This window comes from Nomia melanderi, chromosome 12 (assembly GCF_051020985.1).
Source record: "Nomia melanderi isolate GNS246 chromosome 12, iyNomMela1, whole genome shotgun sequence".
NCBI lineage: Eukaryota > Metazoa > Arthropoda > Insecta > Hymenoptera > Halictidae > Nomia > Nomia melanderi.
In genome coordinates, this window is record NC_135010.1 from 14,997,388 (window position 1) to 15,021,591 (window position 24,204).

Sequence of the window (24,204 nt, forward strand, 5' to 3'; positions counted from 1 at the left end):
GCGTCAAGATTAGACCTAACGGTAGTGTCTTCCGAGCTTCCTTGCGTCGTTGTTATTTACTCGATTCGATTAATTTTAATTTAATACTTATCTCTCGCACGGTGGAACGGATAACGGAGAGAAGGAAGTTGGGAAAGTAACGCAGGAAGGTATTTCCCTCTACGCAGAACCTTTCGCAGAATCCTGTGCATCGTTCGGCTACCGTCCGCCTCTGTTATTTCGGCCGGTTTTCGCGAGCCATTTAAACGAGCGAAAATACACGGAACTTTCGAGTCCGCGTCGCAGGCTTTCAAGTCGCTCCTAAGTCGGGGGACTGTTCGTCGTCCCTGAAACTCCTGGGAGCAGCATGGCCTGTCCCGTTTTATTGGAAAGTTCGCCCCGGCGAAACGCGAAACGGCACGAGACCCCTTGTCATCGGTAATCGTATCGATCCAGGCTTTCCTTTATTCGTCCCGGCCAGACAAGATGACGAGCGGAAGTCTGTGGCAATCTGGCAGAACGGGAACAGGAACGGGACGGGATAATTTGACGGAATCGGGGCGGTTCGATCCTGCGAGATGGCAATTAACGCGCGACCGAATGTCTCGGTGGATCTTCGGTACCGCTAGGGATCCGACACGAACACTTTGGTAGCTAACAGTATCACGTAACGGTCTGCCAATTTGGCGTTCGTTAGGAATACGGGGGATGGTGGGTGTCCTAGAAAATAATTCTGTATTGCCAGCTGTACGTCCTGCGGATTGGGATTACTAGAATTACCGTCACAATTATTCATTCCGACTCAAAGTTTCTAGCATTGAAATGATCACGCAACGATCCAGCACTCTATGATCTTCGAAACATCGGGGATGCAGTGGGTCTCATAGAAAATTCCCGATTGCCACTCGTACATCCTCGAGCCTCGAAACAAATGGTCAGGTCTCGAGACTCGGCGTGTACAGGGTTAGCGTAATAGTCCTTAATCGTTCATTTCTCCGGAACAGCTCGACACGGGTAACCCGTTGAAGAGGTCGTTTCTAGTCGGAATACGTGATCGGCGGTCCGTGTTTTACATACAATCGCGATTCAGCCCGCGCACACCGCGTTAACCATGAACCCGGGCAACCTTGGGATTCGGTGAAACTGTTCGACCAGCGTCCACGCCGTGCTAGGGCTTTCGCCGAGCGAATCTCGGTCAGCAGCTTCGACAGGGTACATTGTGGCGAACTGGCTTGTCCTCTCTTCGACGATAAAAGGATAAAAGCACTCGAACGTTGCTAATCAGAAGTAACGGAGAACTTTCAAATATTGTCGCAGACAAGAAACGAGAAGCGAGAAATATTTTCTTGATTCCGATTTCGATTCGATTCGTCCCGCGATCGGATTCGTATCGGTGCAGCCTATTTGCCTGCCGGAATTCTGGCGTTCCTCGGCGACGAGCGACACGGCACGTCCATATCTCTGCCGGTTCGGAATGAACGCGACCCGACAACGGGTGGGAACCTTGATTTATTTCGATTTCGTCTCGCTCGCGCGCCGCTGCTATATTTTCCCCCCCATTCGGCGCGTATATCGACGCCGGAGCCCGGTGCCGGGCGACCGTGTCGCGCGCGCATTGGAAAATATGGAAGCTCATCCTTGAAATCCACACGTTTTTCACTCTCCTCTCCTTCGTTCTTTCTTTTGCCTCTCCCATCCGCGCGTTGCATTAAGGAACTATTTATAACGACACCCTTTTTCTGCTTCCCCGCGCACCGCCGCCTCCGCCGCCGCCGCCGCCGCCGCCGCCGCGGATCGTGAAACGTCCCGCGACGGTATCGCACGGCTCGGGATCAGTATTCTTTCCGCGGCGTTGTTCCACTTTCCATCGAGGATGATAAACAAATTACGCAGGTGTCCCGCAGTCCTTGATTCAGTTCTTTTCTCGCTCGTGAATTTCGTGCCGGCGCGGTAACGCGGAACGTTTTCTCCGGACGCGTTTCGGAAAAGCGTCCACCTCGCGCCTTGAATTCCGAATCGCCGCGTTGGACTCGTGACGGAAATTTCGAATAGAATTTAGCGAACGTTAAGACCGTTCTGGCAACTTTACGATCGGTGTTCCGTTGATCGTTAATTCCTAATGAAAATAACACGCTGACACGAGAATTTTTTAACGTTTCAATATTACAAATGGTTAATGATTAGGTATCATGACTGGGTACATAGATTCAACGTAAGTTTCCTTCATGTAATTTTCAAGCATTTCGGAAGCTCCTGTCATCGCTAACAACCGTGGTTAAACTGCTAATCGATAAACTGCAACTAAAGCCGCGAAAGAATGGTTAAACCGAAGGGTTGAAGCCAGCCAGTGATATTCTTCGTGCGAAGCAACCATTGTTCCACCTAAGCACATACCACTGGTACTTCTAGTACAACGATCCCATTCAACGTTACTCAATTGCGAGGGAATTAACGAGCGAATCGCTTAACAAGTTAACGTCCGACCGCGAACCGCTCTGTAAAACAGTAATTCCCGTTTATAGATTCCCCGGAGATCTGCCGTGCGATCGGCCGATCGAGCGGATCGCTCCGCTGGAGTGAAGCGTCGTCGTTGCCAGTCGAGAAATCAATTCGCCCGACATCTTGGCGGCAAGGGAGCTCGGCCAGAGGCGGGAAAACCGTGCGTGTGCACGCGGAAACAAGGCGTCGCGTCGCTTGCCGATCCACGGGGATTGACACCGTTCCGTTGACAGCGTATCGATATTGGCTCGCCGCTATTTTTAGTGGGCCGTATCGTATTCTAAACGATGCAAACCGCAAACGTGACCGAGTTATGCGACGCGAGGCGTGCACGCGGTGGCCACGGTTCGCGGGACACGGGCCGCTCGCTCGCCGCTATCGGCCGCCGCCGATTACGTCGTTTCGACGGCGGAGCGCGCGGCCGATTATCCGGTCCCACACCTGGAACCGTTCCAGGGATGTTCGCCGTCCGGCCGAAATTCCCGGCCGAACCTGCCCGTTATCGCGCCCCGGGATATCGGCTGGAGACCTGCATTCGAAATTCCGTGTCACCGCGACTTTGTGCGGCTGAAGGCTCCAGCGACGATTGCGAGCACGGTCGTTTCTTTGGGACACTGGAACGAGACGACGCGTCGCGGACTGCTGGGGTGTTCTTCGATTGGTACTCGATGCCGTCTCTTTTGATTTCGAAGTGGATGGATGCGGAGGATTGAAGGAGGTTGTTTGACCCTTTGGAAAGGTCTATAGATTGTTTACACTTTGAGTTACGAATGATTTAGTTGTTCTAGTAATAGGAGACGAGTATATAGATCTTTTTCTTTCTGTAAGGCCTCGAATGTTTCGAGAATTTCATTGTTTACATAGACGAGGAACAACAACGAAGAAGAAAGTGATATGGAGAAACGAAAGGTCCACGCGTCGGTCCTTTTCGAGTTCAAAGTGATTCATAGGTTGTCCGGAATAACGACCACTCTTTGCTAGAAATGTCCCAGTTGTATCCAGCATTATAAATAGGTGCACTGACTCAGACTCCGACAGCTGTGCGTTTACACGCGCGCGAACAATCGTACCTATTAGATCTCTCGATAAAAAGGTCTTTACGACGGAACGTTACGTGCGTCCGCGGAAAATGGCGCGCGGAATCGCCTGTGCGAACCGTTGCGAATGGTCGTAACAACTTGTTGGATGACGGAACGTCTAACAGTTAGACACAAGACGGAGCACGCTCAGCTCTGACCCAGGACAAACTTGATCGGCAGCCGATCCTCCGCGTGGGGCCCTGAAATTTCAGACTATCCAACGTTTTTCGCCAGTGTCACTTTCGAAATACATCATTTTATCAATGTCCTAACCAGTCTGGCGCTTAATGGACGGGTCTGAGGCTGGTTCTAGCCGATAGAAAGCGGTAACTGGTTAGGAATGCTCGGCCCGTTCAACGTAAACACGGAACATAGTCTCCGAACCGACGAATCTTCGTAGCTAAAGGCTCCGTGAACCAGCGGAATTTTTCTTATCCAACGATAGCGCGACGGCTGGATGGCTCCAGAGTCTTCAGAGCGCGCGGGATTTGAAGAATCATCGGGACAAGTGGCGCTCGTGCTCGCGTTGCCAAACGCTCCCGTCAAGTTCCGAGACAAAGAAATTGTCGCCTCGGAATACGAATTTTTTCCATGTGCCCCCTTCAAGAAAGAGGGATCCCGATGGGACCGAAAGAAAGAAAGAGCGGGATAGAGAGGGAGAGATAGGGAGCGAGAGCGAGAGAGAGAGAGAGAGAGAGAGAGAGAGAGAGAGAGAGAGAGAGAGAGTGAGACAGAAGCGGAAGAGAGAAACGTGAGGAACGTGAAACGTGCGCGGCTTCCAGCGATTCCGAGCGGCGATCACGCACGTCTGCTCGCTCCGGCTCATGTGTATACGCGTGCATTTGCATACGCGCAGCAATGCAGGGTGAAAGTACCGATACCGCGTCGCTTTTTCGCCCGGACAAAGCCTATTGGACGCAGCTAAACCCGAGGATAGTTGCTTGTTTTCCCCGTCGAAACGCCGCCGGTATCGTTTTTGGAAATCCCGCGGCTTATCCCCTTTCCTCCGCACATTAATTCGCGATGCATTATCGTTGATAATGCTCTCGCGTTATCTCCGCGCGACGGCGCGCTTTGCGTCACAGTTATTCATATCGGGCAATATCGTTGTTCGGGACCGTTGTTTCGCTTCCTTCCGAAAGAACACGGCGAACTGCCGAACAAGAATCTTCGGAGCGCTCGCATACTTTTGAACCCTGTTAACGCTGTACCGTAGCTATTCGTAGCCTGTATCGTAGATCTTGCACAGCTCGAAATCCTTAGCAACGTTCCAAGGTAAAAGACAAGCTCGCGCGCGTAACTCGTCCCAGTATTTGCATAGAGGCTCTGTGATGCAAAGGGCGAGATTTATAGTACACGATCGAGCAAGCTTCCGTACTAGCGCGCCGACCACCTCAGAGCACGTATCATCGCGTCCGAAAATACACGCGGCAGGTCGGACTGGCCGAGACAAATACTAATTTATATTTATCTTCTTTCAGATCGCTCTCGATCCGCGGCGCCGCCGGGGGACGCAGAGATGTAGCTCGATCGCCGTTGCATCGTGATTCTCGAGAATCGAATTGCTATCTATTAGTGACAGTGGATGGTTGCGTAACCGCCGCGACGAAACTGCAACGGTACCCTATCGGTGAACGGTGAACACAGTGCGAGGAGTCTTCGGAGCACCGGTAGAAATCATTTCGACGATCGACATTCCGCGGAGGAACTCGATGTCTCAGTGACCAGGGCGAACTTGGGGTGTTCAGGAGCAAACGTCGAGGAAAAGTCCGAAGAGGGTTATCATGGGGAGACAGGCGGGAGGCACGAAGATCGCGTGGACCGAAGCTCGGCAGCCCCGCAGGCTGTGGAGGACGCGGTGCTCGGGCCGCGTGGCCTGAGATATGCCAGCAGTGGCGACTTCGTTCTTAACGGAAGCAGCATCGTCGAGGAGGCGTCGGCGTGAGGCGTCGGGCTCGAGCGGTGTCGGTGGCGGCGGACAGCTGGCGATAGAGATCGAGACGATCGAGCGCCGGGTCTGCGCGACCCGACGCGACCTCTTCGTCCCGGTGACCGTCGACCCTCGGCCGGCGCGCGCCGTCCACTGTCCGGACCTGAACGCCTGCCTGATCAACGAGAGCCGCTCGGCGCAAGATCAGGTCGACTGCCAGGCGGTCCACTTCGGTTACGCGATCCCGGTGAACGTGGTGCCCGTCGAGGGCAGCCCGGACTTGGTCCAACTGGTGCTGGACCAGTCGACCGAGCTGAGCAGCCGGGTGGCCAGCTTCCTGCTAGACCATCACCCGCAGCTGCGCGAGCAGCGCCGGCAATCGGAGCCGCTGGAGGAGGAACCGTGGCCGGAGATGGCCGCGACCGCGAAGCACGACCTGCGTCGGAAGTTCCCGACGGAGACGTCCAGCTCCGGCGACGAGGACATCGCCGCGATCGCCAAGCAGATCAGCGACCACGCGGAGGCGATCTATCAGACCTGGAAGAGCCGCGGCCTGGCGCCCACCGAGATACTGAATTGCCACAGCAATGCGACTGCCGCGGACAAGTTCGGCACCGCGCTCACGCCGTCGAACGCCGGCAAAACCTCGCCCACCAGCGCCACCTCTCCCACCGCGGTGGACATCCTGGTCCAGTCGCCGAACCTCGACAATGGGAACCTGGAGAAGCTGGTGAACAACTTCGTCGTGGAGGACAAGGCGAGGATAGCGGCCTCCAGGCAGAGATCGCCGTCTAAGACTCTACCCTCCTCGATACAGTTCGCCCTGCAGAAGTTCGAGAGGAACTCCAGCCAACAGCAGCAACAGCCGCAGCAGCCGCAAACGTCTCCCTTGAAGAACAGCACCGTCGGCAGTCAACCGAAGGCGAAGCAGCCGAACGCGTTGCTCTCGCCGACCTCCCCTTTCGCCAACAAACCCTCGCAAATCGTGAAGCCTCAGGTCTCCACGAAGACACCGCCCGGTGCTCACCACAGGGAGGTGTTTCTGGAGACTATAGAGACCACGTTCCCGGCGGATCTCACGCCGACGAAGGTCGCGCAGCAGAAGAGGCCCGCCAGCACCGTGATCACGTCGCCGACCGCCTCGAGTCTGGAGAACGCCTCCAACTCGGTCAACTCCGGCCTGACCACGTGGCCGCTGAAGAACAAGCTGAACGACACCAAGAGAATCGCCGAACCCTCCTCCGGCAGATCCCAGCTGGAGATGAAGCCGCTGGCGAAGGAAGACAAGAGGAACAGCGGCTCGAACTCCAGCGTGTACATGGACGAGGTCGCCCGCGAGGAGGAGCGGCTGATAAACGCGTTGAAAACGGGCTCGGTGATCACCGAGGAGCCCGTGGAGAGGACGGTGCCTCTGGCTAGGCAGAAGCCGGCCATCAAGCGGGAGAAGCCGAAGGTGGAGCCGGTCAAGCCGATCATAATCGGGCACAATCATCACGGGAGCGGCCTAGTGCCGGCTTCCGCGGCGATGGTGAACAACGTGGTCTCCGCTTCGCCCGGGGCTGCCGCGAGCACCGTGCCGGACGCCAAGTCTCTGACCAAGGACGATCTGTCGAGCATGTCCGTGGTGGACTACGCGAAGGTCCGTTACAGAGCCGCTCAGCAGAACCCTCCCACGCAGCAGAGGCTGGAGGAGCAGAAGACGAATAGCGTGCCGGCGTTCAATTCCACGGAGCAATTGGTCTCGACCACCAGGTCGAAATTCGAGACAGAGATCAGAAAGGACAAGGAGGCTAGCAAAGAGGACAAGGACCCGGTCACGTCTAGATGGGGGCCGAGAATCAACACGCCCAGACCGAGGATCGAGCAAGTGCCTCATCCAGAGCTCACCACTCAACAGAAACAGCATATCAGAGCAGCGGCTGCCACCGGAACCGGCAACAACCCTATCAGACCGTTCTTGACTAGGGGTTCCGTCGCGGAGCGAGTGCTCATCTTCGAGAAATGCCCCAGCGAGCTGTTGCTCGACAAACGGGGCCCAAGGCAGCCGGCCATTAACACTTGGAGGACCGGGCACGAGGTTCAGAACAAGGCTCAGGTAAATTGGGATCCTCCGGTCCCTTGGTTTTCTTCTTTTCGTTAGGTCTTTTGAGTACGATTCTGCTCCTCGACGATTCCCTTCGTTGCTAACCGAAACCGGACGCGCCGCGTGCAATGCGCGAGGTTTGTATTACTAGTCCGATTCGACGTAATCGCATTATCGATCGGTGTACAACGTCCAACGGCCGAGCGGCAATTAAACGCAGCCAACGTTCCTAATTATACATTCCGAATGGAGGAAGCTTCAATTATCCTCCCGACTAGGATCACTGCCAGATGTTGTACATCGAACTACCGGGCAGTCTCTATCGCTTTCTATTTCGATTTCTTCGGGATCGTTCCGATGGAATCGCAGGATGATATATCGAGTCGAAGACCCTTGCCTCGTGGAGTTCGGATCGCGAAAAGTGGCGATTTCCCGAGGCACGGGAGAGAAAATCGAAGCGGACGCGGCGTTTTCATGGAAGGGGCGTCTAATTCGGCTGGGTTCGAGTGCGATCGGGAAGAGACGTGTCGCCGCGCATGTTCTTGCCTCGCTGGGTGGCTTATATCGGGCCTTCTTGGTCGTCGTCCAAATTCCTCTTCCCTGGGAGGATGTCCCGACCGGCCGGACTCCTGTACTTTTGTCCCGAAACGAGTTCAAGATCTCCTCGCGTAGAGGTCGTTTCAGCTTTGTCCCCTCTTGATACATACTCGAGCCAGTCTCCGGCGATTTTCCTCGGACGCTTCCTCCTCTTCTCCTTCTTCCTCCCCTTTTCCACCGGCGCTCGGTTCCAGCCGCCGAATAAATGGCTGATACATTTCGCAGACTCGAGAGAAGATAGCTAAACTGCAGCAGAATTTGCTTTCTAAGCAAGGATGTTCAACACTAGAACTACCGAGCATTCAACACGCTTAACACGTAATCCCTATCAAAATTGTAACAATAGATTACCTTCGGTTTCTTCAGAAACTCATCATAGTACTCAAACGAAGCTATTTATTTTCAAGATCATTTCAAGTACTCAATGCTTCTAAGATAGCAATAATTACGAAACAAAACAATCGAAACAATCTTGACAGTGATTCCACTGTTAATCAATTAAAGCCGCTGTATACGAACGAGCGTCAGCTCTTAACATGAAACCGTACACCTTCTCCCGTATCTCCCATCAGAAACAATCGATCGACAGTTGCATCCTCCATTCGGTACCTGAAGCATCCATTCACGTTTCCTATTCCCCAATACGCGAATTCCTTTACGATATTCTCTTCGCGTCGCGTCGTTCGGATGTCCCCTAGCAACGCGAAGAAAGTATTCCGCTCGAGGAGGCGCGCGAGGTTTTCCGCGTAGCGATCGAATAAACCGTGAGACGCGGGTTCCGCGATCGGCCGTTTAAAGAAAGCGACTTCGCGGTTAGTTTGGAAGTGGCTCTGGACCGGGGCCAGAACGGAGCGGAGCACACCGGGAGACACGTGGCTGCCAAAAGGCATTATCGCGCCGCGTCCCTCCGCCCCGGACACGGACGCGGCTGTTCCGCCGAGTGCATCCACCGTCGCGACGGTCTCCGTGACCCGGGATTACTTTTCACGTTCGCCATCGATTCGCCGGGCGTCGTTTGCTTTGGCGGCGCCGATCGCGCGTAAAATCGTTTCGTCGTCTATCCGGCCGGCCTGTTCGACGCTCGGCTCGTTTCTTCACGCTTGGACGGCCACGGTAACGCGTCCACGTACTCGCAACGTGATCCGGATACCGTGCATCGAGAAGGAAACGTGCAATCTCGATCGGCGGCTCCTCTTCGGGGATCCGAAGATCGGGTCGCACGTAGCGCACACCGGTGATAAGACATGATCCCGGGACGACGCCGCGAACAATGCGCGGGCTTGGCCGCGCTATTGTTATTTAAACGGTCGCCGCGTTTTTATCGTGACCCGGACTGCGTTTTATCTCGACATCGCGCAGAAGAGTGTTGTCCTCTTTCGGGAGCGGATACTTTCTTGACCTACCAGCTGGGAATCTGAACCAGAAACAGATTATTCGGTTAAGTGCAGCACAGTTTAGTATCTTTAGTTTAGATCTTTATCGTGCAGCTTACCCTGTCGTTCCTCGAAAATATTCGTCCATTCGCGCCTCGGAAAATAGAGTAGAGGCAACGTTAGCGTGCAAGCGCAACCGTGATCAAAGCTGCCCTAGTGGGTCACTCGCTTAATAGAATTTCGTGCCCAAGTGGCGAAAGAAGATCGGGTTCGGTAGGAAGCGGGAGCAACGAAACACGAACAATTGAAACAGCAGAATTCCCCGGATAGGGGGATGCCTCGGCCACCGGGAACCGAGAGGAACACGCGGATATTTATGGATGCAACGAGTGCAGAAGCTGCTGCATCGATTCCGCGGCCACCGCTCAAGACCACCTCTCTCGTGTTCCGTTGCCGGTGAGACGTGAATAAAACCGAGCACGCTCGACAACCTAGGGTCCGTTTTACAATGAAAATTCACGCGTCTTATGGGGAAACGTCGATGTTCGCCCATGCGTGCAGCATCGCCGATCGCGTCCACCTACCGTCGACCGATCTGATCCAAAACACTTCGGGATCTTCCACTCCTCTTCTTCATCTTCTTCTTTGTTCATCAATTATGAAGCCTTTGTTCTGCTGCCTTTCTTCGATCGTCCTTTGATCGCAGATATGATGCTTCCACGACCGAAAAGGTTACGGTGAATCGAGGCTTTCGGATGTAGGAGAGTTCTCCCAATGTTTCGCAATTGCAGTTCACTTGGTTAGGAGTCGAAGATGCGCAGACACTGGTTGCATCTAGGAAAACGCTCTGAACTCTTCGGGGCGCACGATTCTAAAGACGAAAACAAGCCAAGCTACATAGTATTTACAACCACTTACCGTCTCGACAACTTACCGATGCGTCTCGACTTGTATACATGTTGGTTCTCACTTATTTTCGCATTTACTGTCAATCGATAGCTTCGCCAACTGGTTGAAACGCTTGGAATAAAATATTGAACTCTACGAGTATCGGTAACTTCAACTTTTCGATGAAGAATCGAACATCGTTAAAGATACAAGTATTCGATTGATGCTCGGTACCGGAAAGCCTCGGTTCGCCATATTCTTTTCGCCGACTGTCCTTTGACGCGAGTTTCAATGAAAATCTCCTCGCCCTTTGTATCCTGCGGCCGTGCTGTCTCTGTTCTCAGACATTTCTCGCTTATTACGGCAAAGACGACACGGCCCGGAGACGTTCCCTGGAAGGAAAGACGCAGTTCTGCGTCCGAAGGAACTCGGGGTCTCAATTAAGCTAATCGAGGGGGAGGAACGAAGGCGCAGAAACGGTCTTGTTGTTTGCCCGGTGCTGACTCACGCTCGGTTTTCGTCGCGATCAACGTCGCCCGGCCTCGGGCGGAGGAATAAAGGGACCCCGAGGACCACCGTGACCATAAGTGGAACAGGCATCAGGGTTCGCTTTATCGTCACGCTCGGATTAAACGACACGCGATCCCATAACGTAACGTTACACTCCTCGCTGGTGTGTTCGGTCGACGCAAGGTCCCGGTATTCCTCGAAACGACTCGAACACAGCGAATTACAGCATCCGACAGTGGCCATTTCGATAGCCGTCTTGTTCCACGATAGTGGAACTGAAAATGGACGCAGTACCTTATTCAGACAACGCTCGGTTAATCCAAAAGCTCCTGCGCGTTTCGCGATTGTGACGCGTTTGGCTTTCGTTCCCATTCATTTTGCGTTTCTCTCGTCGAGAATGTTCATTTATATTTACAAAGGAACTCTTTGTTCCTCGAGATGACAGTTTCCCGTCTTCCCCGAGACGTTCGTTCTACATCGGAACATGGAAAAATTCAGTGAAGCTCGTACATTCGAAACGATCCGTTCGAATCGGCGATTCTACCAGGTCCAACGATCCTCATTGAAGATTCCCGCACGACGAAACCGTAGCGGAGAAACGCGGCGTGAGATCGGCGAGCAGATCTGCGCGCGGGAAAATAGGAAAACGCGCGGCGCGTCGCCCTTGAGGTTAACGGCGAGAAACCGTTCTCGCGGCATATCTGCGCGGCCTGACTCATTGTAGCCGTTCCATATTGGATGTCGTGCTAGATTTTAAAAGGACGTCGACTGTGTCGCCTTGGAACGCGGCTCCGTAGCCGCTTACGGCTGCAAAGCGGATCGAGAAGGAAAGTCTCGCGTCTGGGACGCTGCATTCGAGCCGCGGAACCAGGAAGAGCGTCTGCAAATTGCCGGAGCGATCGAAAAGATCGAGGAATTGCCGATCCGAATCGGTCGACGCCGAGAGAACGTCGGTGTTCGAGGAAAAGTAGTTGTCCACGGTTGTCGGGATGAAATTAGGAAACTTCTGGGACGACTTGAACGCTAAATATTCGGAAAACCGTCGGCCATTTGCGTCTGGAATCGATATCCCCGTTGTATTAAACGCGACCGCTCTAAAAAAGCTCATTAAACGGTCAGCGCTTCGATTGAGCCTCTCGAGCAGCCGATAGGGGATGCAAACAGGCTCGGGCGAGTCGAAATGGAAATACGGAAGCTGGTCGAAGGTCAAGAATTTAGTATCGCCGGCCCTTGGCAGAGCGGAGCCCGATCGAGAGGCGCAGTCGAATTCGTGATGTCAATTGGGACGCTGATTGACGGTATCCCGTGTGTCACGCAGCGGACCGTGCCAAACAGAGGCCACAATAATTGCGAGGCCTGGTTCTGCTAGCGTGCAATCTATTCCAATGTCACGCGGCGCAGATTCGATCTGTTCCGGAGTTTCGTAACGTATCCGCGCGATCGTAGCTGCTCGATAAGTCGGGAGATTGCGTCTTCCTCGTTTAGTCCCGGCGCACTTTTGTCTGTCAGAACCATTTTCTGCATACCGATGCAATCCTCTTGAGAGTAGAAGTGTTAACAAATAGGGGATCAGGTTTTTCGAATCGGTAATCTTTGAGTCTAACGCTAGAGCCACCGAGCAGTTAAACGGTCGTTTGAAAATTTCCTTGTAAAAGCTACGAGCACGAATTTATTAAGATCTCAACCGGCTTCGCTTTGACCTGGCAGTTCTAGCGTTAATAAGACTCCGTTGAAGAGTAGCGTAGAGTTACGATGCAATTTAGGGGATGCCACGTTCGAGTAACGAAGCTTTCTAATGGCGTGTTCGCCGGAAGAAAATTCTCGATTCGACGAACCGAAAGGTTCGCAGCTAGCTCGATAACTCTCGAGGATTGATCGGCAGTCGGCTGGCAGCGAGTCGTCTACTTGATCTATTTGATCCCGAGTCTCCTCCGAGTTATCGGTCAGTGGCTCCGACGGGCATTGCCTTATTTTCACCCGGCAGAATGGAATGCATTATTGATTTTCCTCCCCAAATGGAAGCTCTCGAAGTAGTCGCGACGCTATTTTTATTATCGCTCGCCGTTTCTCCTCTTAATATCGGGTACACCGCCGTTACCCGTTTCTATTCCCGTCGCTCGCTCGCTCCTCGTTTCTGCGGCGGAGAGAGATTGGAACCGTCGGGCTTCCGCTGTACACCTTTCTCCAGGAATTGCTGTCTTTTAAGGAACAAACCGAAGATTGAGATTTCGGGGTCCTTTGTCTCGAGACAAAGATGAGGCACGCTGCCGAGCTCTTAAACTCCTGGGGCAGCGTTATCGATCGCTTCCTAAAACCCGGGGAATTCCCCTTTAATCATTCAGCGACTCCATGTTAATTCGAGTGCACTGTTCGTGCGCTGCTTCGGGTTCATTCCGTTGATTATGCAGGATATAAGAAACTCGTAAAGCGAGTCGGGAATATTTTGCGATAGCGCTTGGAACCCACTGCATTCACTCGTCAAGTACTGAGACCAACAGCTTCGGCGACTCTTCGTCGAATGGCTGCGTCCTAGACTTTTCGCGAGCGACTGCTTCCGAATTTAGTCTAGAAACCTAGCTGCTACCGTTAAAGCTAGAACTGCCGAGCATTTTATACGAATAATACGTAATCCTTATAACAATTGTATCACATTATCTTCAGTTTTCTCAGACATTCATCATAGCATTCCAGTGAAACCATTTACTTTGAAGATCATTTCGAATATTCGATGTTTTCAATATACCAATCGAAACCAGTCATTTTCACGGTAGCTCTGGTATCCTTTAACGGAAACGAATCCACAGTGATAAAAATAATAAAATGATTCTCGTCGTACACGCGACAGTTGACCCAGTAATTAAACTGTCATCTCTTCTGTGGCGGCATTGCTCCCTCAAGGGTCAATACATTAAGTTCAGCCTCGAACACGCGAATCTCGAAGACACCTCGGATACCTGCGAACCTATCAAACGCGTAACACACCGGCAACACTTTCTCGAGGCCCGGCGCGCAGGGACACGCGGGTAAACGCCGCGTGACAAGAGCCGCGATCGTTTCCGCCGGGTATCGACGCACAAGCGTCGGCAATTAACACGTGGATAGGTTTTCCTCGGCATAGCTGCGGCCCGGTGATGTAACCGGAGTCACACGGGCGCAAGGCGCAAGGCGCGGCGATGCATTAGCCGCGTACGCCCGGCCCCTTTGCATTCTTCGGATCCTTCGCGACGCAGTCGCGTAACAGGATGCCGTGTCCTTGGTGCGCCGACACCTAGAAAACACTTCCACGCCGGCCTCGGAGGCGAGCCTACGATCGCGTCCGCGCCGGACGATCGATCTCCGCCTTCGCCGCGCGAAAAATCGCGGCGGGGCCCGTCGCATCCTCGAGATCCCTCGTTACCCTTTCGCCGAACCGAATCTCTGTAACCTTAAGACAATAAAGAGACCTTTTGCCAGCGACGCTGCTCCCCGCGGATCTTCGACACCGTTAACGCTCGCGGAATCGACGCGGCTGAATACCATTAGCCTATAATGTTTTTATTGTCTCGCGTTTTCGCAACGCGCTTCGCCCATAGGCGGACGCGCGTTGTTTTCGTCGAGAGAGGTTTTGAATGAACTGGTTAGTTGACCTTGTTCGACGAGTACCCTTCACCTGAAAAGCTAGAATAAGTCTTCCAACGTTGATCGTTTATTGTTCGGATAAACACGCGAGTCTTCGTTTCGGTTTTTTCTTTAGATACACGGTAGGTTTGTCTCGCGTTCGAAGTGCATGCTCTCTCGTCGTTGATTGGTTTTACCACTCTACGAGGGATCTTTGAAATTGTATTTCCATCCGATTTCTCTTGAACGTTTCGTTGGTTCCAGACGTACGCGAAAGACAAGAGCCAGCAGAAGAATCTGCCGCCCCACACGACGCTACAGAGGCACGTGAAAGCGAACAGGAACGTCCACATACCGAGGTAAACGTTACTTTCAACCCCTACGCTCGCCTTCGTCGCGTTACGCGTCGAGGGCGCAGCCGGGAGATGCTTCGGAGCCCGATCGTTGGACGATGGAGCACGCTGATCACGGGATCCCCCTTTTTACGCTTGCAGATTTTACTTCCCCGGCGGGAAACCGTTGTCATTGTCTCAAGTGGAGGCGACCGTCGCGAAAATTACCGCTGCGTTCCAGTCCTTGCCGGGCCATCGCGCCTCTCGAGCCCAATTTCACGCTATCACCAAGGTAAGCAGACCCAGCAGTTGCGTCCAAACTCGGACAACATTTACGGACACTGCTTTCGTCGATGAATAAGTCAAGGTGTCAGTTATTCGAGGCTTTCGGGGGCAAGTCGAGAGTTGGAAAGTTTTTGTTAGCAAGCTACCTTTGCCGAGCTTCAAAACCGTATTGATAATCGAGTCTTCGGTTGTCTTCTCTAAGCCAGAAAGTCCTTTATATAGCTTCCGAATACGGCGAATAATCATTTCAGAAACCGAAGCATTAATTTCCTCAATTTCCGTTTTCTCGACTCCATTGGTTCCAGAGCGACTCAATTAGTTATCTCGAATCGATCGTCCGGACGATTAGAGAAACCAGAAGTGGACGTTTCGTACGGGATTCAGACGCGATTCCGTGTTCCCGTTGATGTTACGGTTTCTTACGATTTCCTCGAAAGCCTCGAACAGCTAGAGCCTTCCAGGCCACGAAAGCATCGAATCAGCAGTGCGATCATAAGTTTGATTCCGACCGATTTATCGTTGCAGGCGTGCGATTTGCCGCTTTACTGGAAAGTGCCGCTCTTCCTGGCAGCTGGCGGCGATCAGACCGGCTACGTAGAGATGAACGCCTTCCTCGATTTCTGGAAGGAGTACGTACCAGCGTCCAGACGAAAATCCCCTTCCCCGGGCGCGATACTCGCGATGCGTGACACGTCGGAATTTTATTCGTACCGTAAAACGGCGATAAAACACACGAGGAGAGCGAGCGACGCGATTCGTGGCGGAGGAACCTTGAGGAACCAAGATGTCTCCCGTTCTATCTATTAGCTCCAGTCATAAATAACTTGCACAACCTTTTTTCTCCTAGAGTTTATCGCCCTCCACGTAGCATTCTCTTACACGGTGTAATAAAGACGTTAGCCTCTTCGAGAATACGCATGTCCGCGCATTTATAACGCGTTCGCAATTATTCTTATCCTCTTTTGTCTCCGCGCAACCGTGTAGAACGCAGCTGGAGATTCGAATCGTTTCTGTTTCCAAAATTCTTCTCGAAGAGGTTCAAGGTTCAATCCAGACACCGGAACTTAACACTAGAACTACCGTACCAGTCAAAATGACTGGTTTCGATTTTTAGCAGTTATTGATATCTTTAAAGCATTGAATATTTGAAATGATTTTAAAAACAAATAGTTTCACTAGAGTGCTATAATGAATGTCCGAAGAAACTGAAGATAATTTATTGTTACAATTTTTATAGAAATTGCATATTAATAGTATTAAATGCTCAGTAGTTCTAGTGTTAACATTGGATCTAACGATTGAAAAGGTTCCCGGTTCCTTCTTTAGAAACGCTAATTGTTCGATAGTCTCAGCGTTAAGAGTCTATAGAATAACTAGATATCACGATAAGAAGATTAGAACACAAGTCAATAAAAAGATCAGTACACGCAGCCTTATAATTCCCGCGAGAAAACAAACGGAGGCTCGATTAATCAGCAGTCCCAATGAGAACCGGCGCGAATCGAACGAACGTGAAAAGATCGGTATGTCGTTTACAGAATGTCGAACACCCACCACGACGCGGCCAGCAAATTCATCAGAATCACCACCCGCGGCCTGAGGAACAACATACTCCCCGAGGATCTGATCCCGCTGGTGCAGGACGTGGTCGAGACTCATCCCGGTTTAACTTTCCTGAAAGAGGCCACTGAGTTCCATTCGCGCTACGTACACACGGTCCGTATTCCGCGCGATAAATATTTGCCAGGGTTTCCGCGGCGAAACACGCTTCCCTCGGACGCGCCGCGGAACAGACGGAAAAATCCCGTCGGCGGCGGTTTACGCAACGAGAGATCGTCTTGAATTATTCAAGGCGATCGCCTCGAGCAATTATCGCGATCGCTCGCGTGTTGCTAGCACCAGAGGATGCCTGAGTTTTTAATTTGTTGTCGATTTTGCACTCGAATTCGCCGAGTGCGCGATACTCGCGTTTGTCTTCGAAGCGATCAGCTTCTACAGTCCTGTCGATTCCGTTTCCGCTGTCCGTCCGAGACGTCGTCCGACAGATTTCACTGAGAACGTGGAAGATTTGAGAAATGTTATCTTGGTGTACCAGGTGATCGCCAGGATATTCTACTGCGTGAACCGCAGCTGGAGCGGCAGGATCTCCGTGGCGGAGCTGAGGAGGAGCAACTTATTGTCGGTGATCGCGGTCCTCGAGCACGAGGAGGACATCAACCAAGTCACCGCGTACTTCAGCTACGAGCACTTCTACGTGATCTACTGTAAATTCTGGGAGCTGGACCGGGATCACGATCTCTTCATCGATAAGAAGGACCTGACGAAGCACAACGATCACGGTGAGGCCCTTCCCCGAGAGACAGCTCTCCCGTTTTCCGTTTCTCGAGCGATCGTCGAATAAAATTGCTTGCTTCGCGCAGCCCTGTCGAAGCGGATGATCGCGAGAATATTCAGCGGCGCCGTGACAAGGGGAGGCGTGAAAAGCGGGAACGGAGTGCAGCAGCCCCAGGACAAGATGAGCTACACGGAGTTCGTGTGGTTCTTGCTCAGCGAGGAGGACAAGAATCATCCCACCGCGATCGAGTATTGGTTTAGGTAGGACCTCCGATTCCTCGAACGCTTTTCTTTGTTTTCCCGATGGCGAACTTATTTACGATCGGCGATAGGTGTATGGACCTCGACGGCGACGGCTACTTATCAATGTACGAGCTGGAGTACTTTTACGAGGAGCAGCTGCACCGCATGGAGGCGATCGGATTGGAGACGCTGCCGTTCGAGGATTGTCTTTGTCAGGTAGCTATTCGGAATGTTACTGATCTTGTCCATAGTTAGGACGTGCTGATCGTTGCTCTGATTTCCGATGAATTTCGCGCAGATGCTGGACATGATCAAGCCGGCGACGCCTGGGAAGATATCGCTGAGCGACTTGAAGAGATGCAAGATGACGTCGATATTCTTCGACACGTTCTTCAATCTGGAGAAGTACCTGGATCACGAGCAGAGGGATCCATTCGCGTCCGCGAGGGAGCACGACCCTGATGGCCACGAGGTGAGGACATTATCCTTGTTGATCGTTGATTCGATAGTTTAGTCGATATTTTATTATAATCTTCTGTCGAGCAGCTGTCGGACTGGGACCGATTCGCAGCCGAGGAGTACGAGATGCTGGTAGCCGAAGAGAGTGGTAACGAACAGAACGAACAGATGTGAGTACCGGCGTAACGCGGCGTAGAATACATCCACGGTTCATCTATACATTACCCTTGTCTCACGATGCCATCGTCATCGTTTCTCTTCAGTCGTTAGTAGAATATCGTTCCGACGATCAGTTTCAAATGAAAATAGTCTTCGATGCTCACGGAAAAGAACGAAAAGTCTTTGACGAGCGATAGATGAACCGATCTCACTTGTAGGAAGTTCTTGCTTTGAACCGAGCTATGAAACGGAACTCATAGCTTCCGAATTCTGGCATGCTTTGCCGTATTAGGTAGACAGTATTGCCCTTATCCCGGGGGATCTAACAATTTCACTACCTCTGTGTACCACGACCGTAATGACAATGGTGCGATCTATGCGTTTGTTGCAGGCTGTGTGATGATGAAATGTAACCATCATCTGCAGCTCAGTAAGTAAAGAACACAGAAATGCATGGTATGATGCACGTGAATGCGTGACGCATTAATAGAAAGTCAGCTAACTGCTTCTTCTTCTTCTTTTTCTTCTTCTTCTTCTTCTTTTTTCATTTATTTTCTTTGGTCGCGAACATGTTTATCAGTTGGATTCTTGAGTCGGGTCGTTGAGTTTCTTCGAAGATCTGCATTGTTCGGTATTTCTGTATTAATTCCGTGACGATCGAGCCTTTCTTCAGCAATCAGAGTGCACTGAATGAAACGCGATCGAGATACTAATAAACCTGTAATAGTTTCTCAAATGTTCGACGAAACATAGACGTCACCCCATTCATCGTTCTTCGATTTTATCCTTTTCGTTGCTGCAAGTTAGTTTCAACCGATTACGGTTCAGCTGAGCGAACTGATTTTAAGTTGCATCGTTTGTAACCGACTAATCGAGTCCTCGACATTTTACGGCGGAATATTCATCGTCCCCGCCGTAATTTGCCGAATGCTCGCGAGTATTTTGCATTGTAGAGTGCTGTGACTCGTCTATAGCCCAACGAGACCGCTTGGCCTATAGAAAGTTGACCAACGCCCGGGAAAAACGCTCAACGGAACTAACGTGCTTGTCGGTCCGCAGGTCTTACGATTCCATGTCGGAGGACGTGTTCTCCCAGAACCTGGATATACTGGACGGTGAATCGGTGGATCTGCTCCAGAACGCCGAGCACCAGGACTACCTCGACGACCAATCAGCGATCAATTCGTCGGAGTCCGTTCATCAGTCCAGAAATCAGTACTACGACAGCGGCGACAGCGACGATTACGCCGAGAGCGACAACTGATCGCCCTTTCGTCCCGGGGGAATTTCAATTGTAACTTAACGGAAAGCTGAACGTGTTAGCGGGGAAGTAATCAGCATTCCTTCGAGGATGGCTGAAGAGAGGATCGACTTTAAGGAGCGGAAAGGAGCAAAGTTTTTCCTGTAGTGCATAGACGACGGGAGCTAAACAGATGGAAGACGAAAAGACGCGGTTCTCCGAGTGACTCTGGAAACGATGTAAGTGACAGTGAACAGGATTCCCGGATCGGTGGACAATGTCGCGGCAGTATCGAATCGGATACGAATCCATTCGGTGATGATCGGAATCGCCGTGGCGAAGTACGAAAGTGCCACTCGAACGGAGCTGTCTAGAGGCGTTTCAGCCAGACAATCGGAGAAGTCTCCGGGCCGCGTCTAAAGATAGATCCGTGTCTCCGGAAGCGTTCAGTGATCCTCCGCTAAATCGGGGGAAGGTTCAACGTCACCGAATCGATCCGTAACTAAAGAAGAACGGACGAGGAAGAATCAGGCCAACCCACGACTCGTGTGAAAAGTGTCGTTGCCCGATCCTTACACGAGAACCTAATGCATACTGTGTACTCCACGTTGTAAATAGACACAGCAAATCACGGACCCTTATTTTTACTTAACGTAAGAGTCAACTTCGAAGCCGCGGCCCGATTGCTTCGATTGCTGCAGCCGTGCTCCCGAGGGACGCGAGGCCGCGTGAATCGTCCTCCGTTCGGACGGGATCCCCTCTCTCTTTCGTGTAATTCGCGAAGCGTACCTTTTTTCTAGCCCAAAGGATGTTATTTTTTAGAGGAAACGAAGGACGGATCTTCGCTAGACACAGCGTCTTGGGAACGAGAGGGAGTCGACAGGCTCCAGGCGGCAGCAACTGGAAATCGCGCTGATCGAAGATGTTGGGGAATATCTCTTGCCCTCTGTAATCGTCTTGTAAACCATAGTATTACACCGCGGCCGTATCTGCACGCGCGAAACCGATGGAAGGATCGTACCGAGTAAAAGTATTCGCTTGTAATCGATGGTAAAGTCAATTGGCTGCTCGACCTGCTGTAACGTTTGTTTCTGAGCGAATCCAGCGACTGCCCTGAATTCCTGCCGAATTAGGCGAGAAGTTGCTCTCGATTCACGAACGATTCAGCGATGGGACAGGCGAGTTCGCGGCGGCCAATTGAGTTTATCCCGGCTACAGAGACACTGCAGAGACTACTCGTACGCGGGTGTCCTCGTTTCTCCCGACAATGCGACCTATGCATTTCGCGAGCTTTCGCCGTTTCATTTCTGCGAGTCTGGGGACGGGTGATGGTTACGATAAACAAGCCAAAGATACAACGTGTTCCGTTGTCCGAACAGCGAAGCTGCACGAGGAAGCTGGGGGAGGGAACAGGGAATTTCCAAGCGCTCTTTCACCTCGTTTCGAAACCGGGAAGTTTCCCGTGGGATTCCCTCGCGAAAAGCGGGTTACCGGGACTTGTTAACGCTAGAACTACTAGATCGTTGGGAATCGCTAAATTTCCGATTTCTCGAAGACAATTCTCTCGGTGATCGACGCGCGGATTGATTCGATTGCTCTTTCAATTCTCGAAATAAACTCGGTAGTTGTAGCGTTAAGTATCGGAATGGGTCCGACCGAGGAATTCTTTTGTAAACCGCGTTGAAGTTGTTTGATCGTGTCCCGGGAACAGCGCGGTTCCGAGCGCGCGTAGTCGATTGGATTCTTTTCGTTTGTGATCGGTCCGAGATCGGCGAGGTTCTCGCGTTTCCCTCGATCGTCGCCGGGGAAGATGTATCACGGCGGATCTTGTTCTCCGAACGGACATGCTGATTTTCTAGGAATTTTGTTGTTGTCACGGGAACACTGCGACGTTCGTCGCGCGGAACGATCGGAAAGCGGCGCGGCGAGACGGTATGCCGAACACGTACCGCCACGGCGCGCAGGGCTCTCCGAAACGCGGTCCGACTCGACGATGGAACACGAATTCGATCACGGGAGTCGCGCATTGCTCTGTTAATTTTCGACGCATCTCGTGGCGAGCCCTTGATTGTTACTGTTAAATTGATTGCTCGTGAGATTTTATTTCTGCGTGAATTCTATGTCTTGTTGTTATATTGAATAATGATTCGCTCGAACGATCGGACGGCAGCCAATTGATTTCCGGCCGGTGAGCGCGCACTTTGTATTCGGACGAACGCACCGCGGCGCCGAATCGCATTGTATCGGTTGATCCGTTCGAGCCGCCAAGACTGCTGGAATCCCTGTACATATTACTTTCGTCTTCGAGATTTCATTTGAAAGCGCGTATATGATATTACTCTAGTCGAAATGTGTGCTATAATTCACGTAAAAAATCACCACGAGACTTGGGGGCGGGGGGGTGGCTTAGTTTAGACATCCGTTTCGTGTTGTTTGTTGATTAACGATGAATCGCGGGCGACAACTTCCTTGTCGTGAAGGACGTTTCATTCTGGGACACGAGAAGCGAAGCTCGACGCTGAAATTCCTCCTAACAGAATCGTTTTATCTTTCCTCCGTTGCCTTCTGTCGCTTTCCTCTCTCGTTACTCTCCTCGATTCGTGTCGATTCGACCGATCTCCGGGTGATTTCAAGTACTCGGATACAGAATGGATCGTAGAGGATCGGTACTCTCGAATCTCATTCGCCGGAACGTGTCCCAGGATGAAACGTTCGCTCCAAGACGGTGCTCCGGATCGATGCTTGGCGAACACCGAGACCGGCGTTGTTCTTGTTGCTGTTTGAGTACCTGTTCAGTTGATTGCACGAGCCCAGCTGTTGTTTTACGAATCATTCGTTCGAATCGTTTATCGGGTTGACCGGCGTTCGCCAAGTATCGATGCCAATCAACGAAAGAATCCTCGTTCACGTCGGCGACTCGGTCATCGGATCAGGGAAGACGACTTTTAGTTGGTTCGGAGTTGGCGCGAGAAACAACAGGTATCCGAAGAGTATCCTCCGCGGAATCGGACTCGGCGAACTGAAATGTTTTCTATCCGCGGCGACACGCGAACCGGTCGCGGAGCCACCGTTCGCGAATGATCGCTTTTGTTGACTGTCCAAAGATGTAAAACTATTAACACTTTACAACTGTATCTTTTATATAGTCCGTTACGATACTTTTTTTTTTTTACTATATACATAACGTATATGTATATATAATATATGTGCATATCTCTTCGTAGGAGTCCTCGTCGCGACACGTTGAGGCGCGTTCCGAGGCGGCGTTCGACGCATCGGCGAGGACGGGGAAGGGTCGTTCGAGGCGTGTCGCGATAACGGGCGAGGAACAAAAAAAGGAACGTGTCTGGTTATTCGTCATTGCATTTGGCCATGTTTTTTCGATTGTTATATTTATTCATTACTCTATAATAGGTTTATCACTGTTCTCTAGCGATCTGTTACGTGACAAGACGAGTCGAGCGTGTCCGCGCGCCACGATTCTTCGCGTGTCCCGATCTTCCGATCCCCGACCGGGGGAGAAGGAAAGCTAGTATTTTTCGTGGGACACGCGCTCGGGATCCCCGACGTCAAAGTTCGTGGCTTGAACTTGCGCACGCATGCTTTCGCAGTCTCCAATTAATAAACTCACGTTCACCATTTACCTACATTTTTATTTATATATTTTATCTGTGCATGAGTAGACAACTAAGGTAATTTTGCAAGTTAATAAAAACGAACGGTAAAAGATCCTTTGCGTTTCAGACTGTTTATTCACCCTTGCCCATCTTTCAGTTCTTTTTATAGTGTAAACTGTCTTCTTTAAGTTTCTGTTTATCGCCGATGAGAATTTCTTGGAAAGTACCGAATTAAAAAGAGTCTGAAAAGGAGGGCGGTAACATGTTCCGTGCAGCCAGTTTTCAACGGTATCTCGTAAGTATCGTACACTTCGAAATTAGAGAGCTTATTTAGTTTGAGCCACACGGCAAGTGAGCTTGCGAGCTTTTGAGCTATTTCGGGAGGAGAGTTAAAAGGCTGAAAACTCGAAAATCAAGAGCTTTAAGTATGAGCTGCACTGCACGAGAGCTTTTGAGCTTTTGATGTATGAGGTTCCTCATTTTGAGCCCAGAAACCCATGGAATCACCTACAGAAACCCATGGAACCCCATCGAGACCCCCATGGAACCACCTAGAGAAACCCATGGAACCCCATAGAGTACCCCATGGAACCTCATCGAGTTCCCCATAGAACCCACCAGAGGAACCCATGGAATCCGCTAGAGAACCCATGGCTCACGCCTGGGGAAAGCCATAGAATAGGTGGCTGCGCCATCTAGTGAAATCAAGCTGATACTATTTGGCTAGAAGTTTCAGGGGTTACTGCATAGATGGCGCCTATAGCCATAATCTAAAACGTCATGGTTGAATAAATAGCAATGAGAAGCACTGAGATAGTTGTAGCCAATAGGAATTTGGGAAACAGGCTGTCCTAGAGGCTGGTAACGTTATATATTAGTAATCATTATAAACAATTATATTGAATAAAACACGTCACTCCGCGTGAATTGCCGCATCGGTAACGTTTGTCTACCAGTTTGAGGCATTCGCCACGGATGGCGCTACCAGTCAATAGCGCAG

General features: G+C 51.5%; 1 protein-coding gene across 4 annotated transcripts in view; it reads left to right on the forward strand.

The window, feature by feature from the left end:
* Positions 1–23,318, forward strand: part of LOC116428396 (uncharacterized) — a 46,025-nt gene extending 22,707 nt beyond the window's left edge. Inside the window, exons 2-13 of one of the 4 annotated variants that reach the window (XR_012999782.1) lie at positions 5,039–7,582; positions 14,800–14,894; positions 15,030–15,159; positions 15,678–15,781; positions 16,691–16,868; positions 17,248–17,491; positions 17,573–17,747; positions 17,819–17,945; positions 18,028–18,201; positions 18,276–18,358; positions 19,407–19,826; positions 20,410–23,318. Coding sequence is in view for 2 of the 4 variants with exons in the window: in XM_031980015.2 (XP_031835875.1) it covers positions 5,441–7,582; positions 14,800–14,894; positions 15,030–15,159; positions 15,678–15,781; positions 16,691–16,868; positions 17,248–17,491; positions 17,573–17,747; positions 17,819–17,945; positions 18,028–18,201; positions 18,276–18,358; positions 19,407–19,611 (3,657 nt within the window). In the remaining 2 variants the exon portion in view is untranslated. Of the gene's footprint in view, positions 1–5,038; positions 7,583–14,799; positions 14,895–15,029; positions 15,160–15,677; positions 15,782–16,690; positions 16,869–17,247; positions 17,492–17,572; positions 17,748–17,818; positions 17,946–18,027; positions 18,202–18,275; positions 18,359–18,738; positions 18,778–19,406 lie in introns of all 4 variants that reach the window. The other 3 variants (XR_012999783.1, XM_031980017.2, XM_031980015.2) reach the window with 3 other exon arrangements.
* Positions 23,319–24,204: the final 886 nt, after the last annotated feature.